The 10950-nt window shown below is 38.8% G+C and overlaps 1 protein-coding gene across 1 annotated transcript in view; it reads left to right on the plus strand.

The window, feature by feature from the left end:
- LOC309400797 (WD repeat-containing protein 48-like) overlaps positions 1-8528 on the plus strand; it is a 105666-nt gene extending 97138 nt beyond the window's left edge. The window contains exons 16-19 of the mRNA XM_081969484.1: positions 1551-1638; positions 4326-4402; positions 4510-4702; positions 6275-8528. Of these exons, the coding sequence (XP_081825610.1) occupies positions 1551-1638; positions 4326-4402; positions 4510-4702; positions 6275-6370 (454 nt within the window). The 3' untranslated portion in view covers positions 6371-8528. The remainder of the gene's footprint in view (positions 1-1550; positions 1639-4325; positions 4403-4509; positions 4703-6274) is intronic.
- Positions 8529-10950: the final 2422 nt, after the last annotated feature.

The raw sequence follows: 10950 nt of genomic DNA on the forward strand, positions 1-10950 counted from the left end.
TAAACTGAGGACTACCTGTATTGTATTTTAACCACAATATATATGAAGTACTCTGCATTGACCTAAATACATTGAAAAGTCATCCTTCTCCAACAGCATGCCTTCCATATATTTATTTATTTATTTTCCAGGATTTATAGACCGCCCCCTCTCCCCGAAGGGACTGTATTGGCACTGTAGACCCAGGTTGCACAGCCTACCACAACACATAGTCTTTATACCTTTGGGGATACCGGAACCACTAAGAACAGATGATGTTGTTTTTTTTTCCTGAGAAAACCCATTTAATGATCTGAAAAGTGTGTACATTGTTTTGTTTTTAAAAAAAAATTTAGACAGATAACACACACACAAAACACTCTTCAATACGTCTTCCAGCTAGCATGTCGATTGGTTACAATTAAATTCCGTGCATTACTACAATCATTCTTTATACTTCATTCAAATTGAATTGTGCATTTTAAATCAAAGATCTTTATACCGTCAATATACCAACATTCTCCTTTAACTGCATTTGTTTGAAAGTACTTTTATCCAGAATCATTCGTATTTATATTATCCAATGAATAAACATTTTAACACCGACAACAATCTGTAAGAGCTACCACATTCTGCTTATTTATCGCCTAGGATTCTTATTTCTTTCCTCCATCCACCTATACCATTTATCCCATATCTGATAGAATTCTGATTCTTCTTTTCCCTGGATTTCTTTAGTTAGCTTGTCCATTTCAGCACAGTCCATCACCTTTCTTATTATTTCATCTTCACTTGGAGTTAGCTTGTTTTTCCATTTCTGGGCATAGGCAATCCTTGCCGCCGTTATTATATGCAATATTAAGTACTGGGTTTCTTTTTTGTATTTTGTAGGCAGTAATCCTAATAAGAAGATTTCTGGTTTCCATTCTATTTTAACTCCCGTTATTGCCTCCAGCCACTTTTTGATCTTTTTCCAAAACTTTTTAGCCTTCTCACAGGTCCACCATAAGTGGTAGTACGTTCCGTGTATCGATTCGCATTTCCAACACTTTGGGGATGTATTTGACGATATTTTAGCTAACCTTGTTGGTGCCAGGTGCCATCTATAAAACATTTTGTACTGGTTTTCCTTATATGCGACTGAGAGTGTCATTTTTAAGTTTGTTCCCCAAAATTTTTCCCATTTGTCTAATTCAATATTGTGTCCAAAGTTCTGTGCCCATTTTATCATTTGTTCTTTCACAATTTCCTCTTCCATTTTATATTTCAGGAGAAGTTTATATATTCTCCCTATCATTTTTCTATCTGGGCTTTGGATGATTTTATCCAATTCGTGTGATTCTGTTTCAATGCCATATAATTTGGTATCATTATTATATTTAGTTTTGATTTGCAGGTAGGTTAACCAGTCCACTTTCATGTTCTGAACAGATGATGTTTTCTGTCATTCAAATTTTATTGACATTTTCTGTTGCATTTCGGCATATATTTATGTTTTGGAGAGGTCTCTCTCCCCCCCCCCCCCTTCTTCAGTGTACCTAACACCACCTTTCCAATCTCTTTCCATACAGGTTGCTGTGCCGGGATTCTGGTGGTGAAACTGAATCCATGCTCCTTAATGAAACTGTGCCACAATGGGTAATTGACATCACTGTGGATGTAAGTTTGCTGAGAAAGCGAGTCTAGAATAACTTTATTTTAGTTATGAAAATGTTGATTGCTGAGGACATTAATTGCCAGATGCCATTATAATGACACAGGGATAAATATTCTGATCTCCAGCCTCTTTGGGACTATATTTCCCACAATTCCTTGCCATTAGGCATTATCCCTGGGACTAAAATAACTGAAGAGTATTAAATTGCTTCCCTCTGTTATAAATGGATCTTGAGATAATCACATCAAAGATTAAGTTTCAAAAAAAATTCTGAAACTTAAAGATCTCACACCTGATTATTTTAATGGGATTTAATTTCCTTTAATTCTGTGATGAAGAAGGGGCCTTTTAAAATGAACCATGGTTTCTAATGAACACACTTACTATGAATATGTGGAGTGCCACAGGGGTCGGTCCTCTCGCCTCTCCTGTTCAACACATATGTGAAGCCGCTGGGTGAGATCATCCGTGGTTTTGGGGTTGAGTATCACCTCTACGCTGATGATACTCAGCTGTATATTTCAACTCCAAACCACCCCAACGAGGCTGTCGAAGTGATGTCCCGGTGTTTGGAGGCCATCGGGGTCTGGATGGGGGACAACAGACTTAAACTCAACCCCTCCAAGACTGAGTGGCTGTGGCTACCGGCACCTCGGTTCAGCCAGCTGATCCCATCGCTGGCCATAGGGGGCGAACAATTGCCCCCTGTGGAACGGGCGCGCAATTTGGCCGTCCTCCTTGATGCCCGGCTGTCAATGGATGACCATGTGGCAGCCGTGGCAAGGGGGGCGTTCCACCAGGTTCGCCTGGTACGCCAATTGCGCCCCCTACTGGACCGGGATGCCCTACGCACGGTCACTCATGCGCTGGTGACGTCCCGCCTGGATTACTGCAACGCTCTCTACATGGGGCTGCCCTTGGGACGCGCCCGGAGACTGCAGTTAGTCCAGAACGCAGCCGCGCGGGCTGTGATGGGGAGTACGAGGTACTCCCACGTAACACCTCTCCTGCGCGAGCTGCACTGGCTGCCTGTGGTTTTCCAGGTGCGTTTCAAGGTGCTGATTACCATCTTTAAAGCGCTCCATGGCACGGGACCTAGTTACTTGCGGGATCGCATCCTCCCACATACATCCCTGCGGCCAATACGCTCACACAGGGAGGGACTTCTCCTGGTGCCGTCCACTAGGCAATGCCAGCGGGCGACACCGAGGAGTAGGGCCTTCTCTGTGATGGGCCCAACCCTCTGGAATGACCTGCCCTCCGACATTAGAACCACTTCTGACCTCCGCTCCTTCCGGCAAAAACTGAAGACCCACCTGTTCCGATTAGCAGGCCTGGCATAATTCAACTGTCCCTCCTGGCAAATGTGTTATATCTGGTTATTTTAGGGGTTTTTTAATTTACTGTATTTGTTTTTAGGGGTTTGAATTTATCTTATATCTGCTTTGTACAGTTCTTTTAACTGCTTTTTAACCTCCTCCATGTCAATTGTCAACTGTACATATTTAATTTTATTGTATTTTGTTATATTTTGTATGAACTGTACACCGCCCCGAGTCCCTTTCGGGAGAGGGGGCGGTCTAGAAGCATTAAATATTATTATTATTATTATTATTATTATTATTATTATTATTATTATTATTATTATTATTATTATTATTATTATTATTATTATTATTATTATTATTATTATTATTATTATTATTATTAAATATATGTCTCTTAGATTTACTTAATATCTAGTAGGGAGTTGCAAATTTTATCTGACTTGGAGCAGAACATTCTGGAGAATTTCTTTCTGGACTATGTTAACCTGCAAGACAATTCAGTAGTTTCTGGAAGTTAATACTCCAAGCCATCATTGAATGATTTGCTTCCTGAAACCATCCTGGAACAGCATGGACTACCTGTTTTTTCTGGAATTCTTCAGAATGTTCTTTTGCTTAATCAATGACTTTAGACATTCCAAAAAGCTTGTTTGGTAATGCACTATATAACTCATTCAAGAATTTTCCTAATATCTTTTTCCCATGCCCACCTGAGAGAGATGCTTGAAAATCTTGGGAGAATATTTGATGTGCTTGGAATTTGAGTAAGATATTGAGACCAGAAGAGGAAATTGGAGCTCAAGATAGTCCAGTCTCAGTGCTTATGCCTAAACTGGTTATAATTTAGCTGCTAACTAAATACAGGTTATAAACTGTATCAGATACGTTCTGATACAGGTAATCCTTGACTTACAACTGTAATAGAGCCTGCCCATCATGGTCATAAGTTGTGATTGTCATAAAATGGGTCAGTCACATGACCCAACCTGATTTTACAACCTTTATTGCAGTGGTTGTTAAGCCAATCTGTGGTCGTTAAGCAAAACCATGGTCATTAAGCAAACTAATGGTTAGTTACGGGTGCAGTTTTGCCAAAAACCAGAGGTGCCAGTTTGGAAGTGCCAAAACTGGCATAACTGGGAGGGGGCAACCATTGGAATTTCAAATCTGGGTCATAAGTAGCCACAAAGTAAGTCTGTTGTAACTTTTAAAAAGTGCTAAGCAACTAGTTGTAAGTCGAGGACTACCTATATGTTCTGTATGTATCAGATATGTTCTGAATCCCATTATATATGAACATGAGTATACTTCATATAAGATTAAAAGAACATGGAATGAATTCTACTTTTTTAATTTTACAGAAAAATATGCCAAAATTTAACAAAATTCCTTTCTACCTCCAACCTCATTCCTCTTCAGGAGCAAAAACATTAAAGAAGTAAGTATTGAGCAGAGAATCAAAATGATTATAAGAGCATGAAAAAGTAAGTTCAATTCTGTTCAGCTCAGTCCCACAGCTCAACACCAAATCTCCTTTGTCTCTAGAGATCGCCTCTCAGCCAGTGATATGTTGCAAGTTAGGAAGGTGATGGAGCATGTTTACGAAAAAATAATAAACCTAGACAATGAGTCTCAGATGACAAGCTCTTCCAATAATGAAAAAGCTGGGGAACAAGAAAAAGAGGAAGACATAACAGTTGTAGCAGAGGAGAAGATTGAACTCTTGTGTCAAGACCAGGTATGCAATTTTGACCTTACAGAAAGAGAAAGGGTGGGACGGGACTAGGGAACGTATGAGTCAGTGTTTCCCAAGCTTGGCCACTTGAAGATGTGTGGAATTTAACTCTTAGAATTCCCCAGCCAGCATTCTGAGAGTTATGTAAAAGTCCAAACAACTTGAAGTGGCCAAGGTTGGGAAACATTGGTCTAAATGTTCCAAACATTGTACTGTATAAAAAAAGAGACAAGCTGGGTGGTCTTGAGTTTTGTAAATTACCTTGTATACTTCTGAGGGCCAAAATATGGCTTCTAGGCTCGTGCCTCAGCATGCATATTTTCCAATGAAACAGACCGAGACAGGAGGATCATTTTATTACGATTTATTCAGAACTGATTAAAAAGGATTCCCCCTCATTCATAGGGGGAACCTCAAGACCTACCTTACATTTCATTTTATAGTTAAGACATCAAAGTAGATTATGAGATAAAGGTTGATTGGACAGGACAAAAGTAACCTCCCCCTTGCATAAGAAATCAGTTACATGTAGTCAAAACATGTTACACGTGTGTCCATTTAAATGAGGTCTGACAAAAGCAGGGGTGTAAGATTATAATGAGGGGAAAAAGTCATAAGATTGTTTGGAGTTCACTGAGAGACAAACCAGGTACCAATTAGTGCTAGCAAGCTTTCTCATACCAGAAGACAAACTCCAGACATCCAATTAAAGCAAACACAGTCCCATCCTATCCTGACCTGGGGAACAAAAAGTTTTTATCCTTTCAGTTTAGGAATGTTAGAAGCTATCAATCCAGTCTGCAATGGTTTGATAAACCATTAACATTTAAAAAGAGAGAAAAATAAGTCAAATTAAAATACAAAATAATTATCTTGGTTAGCAATACTAACAATACTACAGAGTCCATGTTGGTACTACAGAGTCCATCCTGTGTGGCCTTCACTTCAGATGTTTTGAACACTGACTCAACAGGTGTTCCCAAAGGGTTCTTCCCTGCCCCAAAGGTTGAAAACATATTGCATTAAATCAATATTTCTAAACCTTAGCCATTTTAAAATCCTGGCTGGGGAATTGTGTAAGTTGAAGTCCACATATCTTTAAGTGGCCACAGTTGAGAAACTCTGCATTTAATGGCAGGACTTCTCATCTCTCGTTGCACAGTAGACTACCTCAAGCCTTAAGTGGGTGGATATGACTTGGAATGCATTGTCTGATATCTTTTCTGGAAATTTTATTTTTTCTAGAATTCATGGAAAAGGAGAAATTCTTCTGTATAGGGCAAAATTTCCTTGAGCAACAAGCAAGCAAGCAAAACTGCACTGTTTTCTTCACAAAGGGATCTCATTGTGAAGGGAACAAGTCCAACTATCTGATATAACTGTTCTGGAGACACTTTTAGATTCATGCTTTTAGTGCACAACCTAAACCATGTTACTTATTTTGAGTGTGTTCCTCAAGCTTGCATTAGCTATTGGAAGAGAAAGTTGCAGGCTTCCAACAAAGTTAAGAAGAAGGCATGCATTTCATCTGCTGGATTATATTATTCCCTAAATCTAAATTATTTTATATGACAGGTTTTGGATCCAAATATGGACCTTCGAACTGTCAAGCATTTCATATGGAAAAGTGGGGGTGACTTGACACTTCACTACCGACAGAAGTCAACGTGAGCCAAGTGGTGAACCCAACTGGTTATTTAAGTAATTAACCAGCTTCCTGTGCTGGTTCCACCATAGTACTCTAGGAGCCCACTTAAATGCTAAGTTCTGACATTTTAAATGCCTCAGCACAGACAGAATCTATTTGAGGTGACTAATAAATCTGTAACATAGATGAAATCGGTATGATGTAAACTCAAGGTTGTCCATAGCAAGGTCAAGCAAGAGTGATATAAGAACCCCTTGACTGGTTCCTGTTAAGGTGTGTACAGAGACAAGGTGACCCAATGCAGATATCTGTGCAGTTCTCCATTTATTTCCAAGATTATCATCCTTCATTCACTCAAGCTTGATATGAAAACTCTTTCAGTCCTGCTGCTCATTCGCAGGTATTGTTTGTTTTTTTAAAAAAACCTGCATGTATTGTACTTTGCTAATACATTCCATACAGTAAATTTTGACCACTTTGCCAGATAAATCTACTTACTGTGCAACAATTACGTTTCTTGAAGTAAAACAGTCTCTGACTGGAAAGGCTAATGTCCTTGCTGATGATTATCTTTCAACTTCGATTTTTCTAAGAAAACACAGAAAAAGTAAGATTCTTACATAGTAAGAATCAGTAGGCTGTGTTGTTACAGGGTCAGTTCAATGTGTGAGCATCATGATGAATTCGTTCAGCATCTTTAACTAGACTTCAAAACACAAAACTTCTGCTGTCCTAGAAGGTGACATACTGGTTCAGTTCCATAGGATCATATTCTGCATTTGATAGCAAACTTGATCAGTGTGACAGCAAAAAAGGTTTTCCTTAAATTGTTTTATATGCATTTTGGGATATTTTTATTGATGTTGTAAGCTGTGCACACCTTAGCTTTTTTTTTTTTTTTTTGCACTGTTTCTAAATATTTGACAGCTGTTTCTTATTTGCATTGTAGTCTTGTAGACTCTAATTTATTACAAAAGGTGGGAGGAAATACCCCAGTGGCTAAGCAAGAAAAACTGAATTTAAGTGAAACAGAAGCATTATGATAATAGTGTAAGAGTTCTGATTTGAAACAGAACCACAAATTCCTTTTTAAAACACACACTAATAAACTTGGATTCTTCCTTCCTTCCTGTTCCTCCTGAAATTAACACTTTTCTTCCTGATGAGTGCTGGATATAGATTACACCTGATAAGACATTGGTGGATTGTTTTTACTGTAGGGACATAAGAAAAAACATTGTTCCAACATTGCTTTTGCAGCATGAGAGCTGCTTGTACAATCATCCTCATAAGTAGAGAAGAGGAGGAAGTAGATATTTGATCCAGCAGTCCTGTTGGGGCTGGACACGAGATATACCAACCAGTAAAGAAGATACAGGGTGTTGTTTTATTGACTAATGGTATGCCTTTTGAGTTATTCAGCTGTCTTTTTCTGAGTATTTTTCTTTCAGGGGAGAACAGCTTTTCTACTGACTGTTGGGCAAATAACAGCTGCTTTCAAGTGTTTTCTTCTTGTTTGCATTGTGTGGTGCATAACCACACACTACTTATAGACATTGCAAGATTGTCAGAGTGACTGTGGTGCTGCAAATAAACATGCTTGGGTTGGCCACTTGTACAATGCAAGTCATTGTTTAATGGTCTGATTTGGAATTATGCTTGCACAGGTCTTTCATGATTGGGCATGTTGCTTTGTATAAATGTCATCTTTATGTGCAGGAGTATAGTTCGCCACATATGTGCAATGTTGCAGTTTAGTGGAATAGGTGAATTCATTGGTTAAACGTAACTTATCCTGAATTAGTAATCTTTAAAAGTCTGTAATTCAATTTTTATACTCTCCATATTCCCACCAAAAGTAAATATTAACTCTGTTGTTTTATTTTTAAAATTAGCCAATATTTCAGTTTTATTTTCTACAAGTTTCAGAAAGATGATCAGATGGCCTGCCAATGCCAAAAGGACAGTTATGTATTTCACAATTGTATAGAAATAAGATTTACTGTATGACTGTTTTGCACTTGCTGTTAACTTACAAATGTTTATAGGAGATGTTTATTATCTGGTGAGTTTTTAAGAACGTCCTGTATTTTCATGAAAGTATCTCCCCAGGGCATGTTACAAAATTGAGCTCTGCTGCTTTCTTCAATTAAAATGTAGTTCAAAGTACAATCTGAGCATAGGACAATGGCTTGGCATTTTAGGCTATGCCTGGCAAAACCCTGTGTGAAATGTTGGAGGACTCCTGAGAGCAGCATGTTTGTAAAACAACCTTTTGAGAGAAAAGAAACCAAACGCTAGCCGTGCTTATCTTTGAAGAGTGTTTTGAAACTGTGATTAATAGGTTTGGCCAGATGTAATCAGAGTAATTGCAGAAGAGTTACATTTCGGACTCTACAGGCCTCAGTTATGTTAAATTTTGAAGTCCATGACAGTACAATTAGAAAAAGACTGAACAAGTATGGTTTATTTGGAAGGGTTAGCAGGAAAGCCTCTTCTCTCTAAAAAGAACGTGCCAGTGTGGCTTTGGTTTGCAAAGTTGCATCTGAACAAATCACAAGACTTTTGGAACACTGTCCTTTACACAAATGAGACCAAAGTGAAAATATTTGGCCATAATACACAGTGCTAAGTTTGGCGAAAACCAAACACAGCATATCAGCACAAACCTCTCATACCAACTGTCAAGCACAGTAGTGGAGGTGTGATGATTTGGGCTTGTTTTGCAGCCACAGGACCTGGGCACCTTGCAATCATTGAGTTGACCATGAGCTCCTCTGTATACCAAACAAAGTATTTTGGAATCAAATGTGAGGCCATCTGTCTGACAGCTAAAGCTTGGCCGACATTGGGTCATGCAACAGGACAATGATCTCAAGCACACAAGCAAATCTACAACAGAATGGCTGAAAAAGAAAAGAATCAAGGGGTTGCAGTGGCCCAGTCAAAGCCAAGACCTCAACCTTATTCAAATGCTGTGGCGGGACCTCAAGAGAGCTGTGCACAAACAAATGCCCCAAAACCTCAATGAACTGAAGTAATGTGAAGAAAAGTGGCCCAAAATTCGTCCATAACAATGTGAGAGAGTGATACAGTCATACAGAAAACGATTTCTTCAAGTTATTGCTGCTAAAGATGGTTCTACAAGCTATCGAAACATAAGGTGTACTTAGTTTTTCACACAAGGCTTCTTCATTCTGGCTTTCTTTTTGTAAAATAAATGATGACATGGTATAGTCATGTGCTGTTCATCTGAGCTTGCATTTACCTACTTTGAAGAACTGCTAAGGACCAGATGGTTTTTACTATGTCCTGGTATGTAAAACCATAGAACTCAAAAGAGGGTGTACTTTCTTTTTCACGTGACTATAGCTTGCTTCCAAACTACAGTATTTGTTGTTATCATTAAGCAGAACTAACATGGATATACAAACCCTGGAGTCAACTGATTGCTGCTCTCAGGAGTACAGTAGTATGATTGGAAAAAGCTGAATTCTGCAATTCAGAAACCAATTGAATGTCTCCAGAGCATGTAAAACCAGGACCTTCTGGTGCTAATACTTCAAATCCCAGGAGCAAAATATGTCCTTTAAAGGGCTAGGCCTCTTTGGTTTACAATCAATCAATTCCTGGGCACTTTTGTCACTGCTGTCTGTTTTGGGTGGAGTGGGGGTCTCAGTCCCACTGTGATATCAGACAGTTTCATCAGCATCAATTCCAGATGGTGTGTTTGGAGACAGGTCTGTAGGAAGGAGTAGCAGAGGAGACACGGAAGGCCTTTCCTCAAGTAATTTGGGATGAGAGCTCTTGTCTGCTTGAAGAGAGACCAATTCTTCTGAGAATGGAAGAGAGGCCTGTTTTAAAGGAAAAGACACACAAACTAACATAGTTTGTAGTATTTACTGCAAAGGGCACAGATCTCAAGGCAGTGACTCTGCTAATATTTGAAAAAAATGGCATGGACTGTCCTGAATCAAAATGGATGTTACATTGAACACTGTTCACAGGTTAGCAAGGATGTGTTCTCACAAATGCTTTTCCACTTTGAGTAACACTCTCAATGCAGTTTACACACACACAATACCAAAAGTCAGGCCCCAAAGTTTATTTTATGAATTACATTAAATGTTCAAATCTGTTGCCATTTTCTTCTGAACACTTCCTTACTCATTTCCTTACCTTTGAACATTCCTAACTACAGTAACATTTTTTTTCTGGAAAAAAAGTTCCTTTTTTGGGTCTCTTGTAACTTCAAATGGTCACTAAGCAACCTGTCATAAGTCAGGATCTACCTCTTTTTAATTCAACACCAGTGACAAAATGGCTTCAAAATCTGCTTACCAAAATATACATGAGTTTCACTGTTTGCCAATAAACTACTAGAAGCTGCCAGAACATACTGTATGTTAAACTAAAAGAAGGCAAGGAAGGCACATTGGCTGTTTTTACTAAATCACTTAATTCAGAAAAAGAAGCTCCAGACATATCTATAAAACCTGTGAGGAGAAGAAAAGACAGAAGAAAAAATACACCTGACAAAACTGTTGGATGTCCCAAACAACCAAAACAATTGTAACAGCACAGACAACATTCCTGCTTCTTC

Source organism: Natrix helvetica (assembly GCF_964273705.1).
Source record: "Natrix helvetica genome assembly, chromosome: W".
NCBI lineage: Eukaryota > Metazoa > Chordata > Lepidosauria > Squamata > Natricidae > Natrix > Natrix helvetica.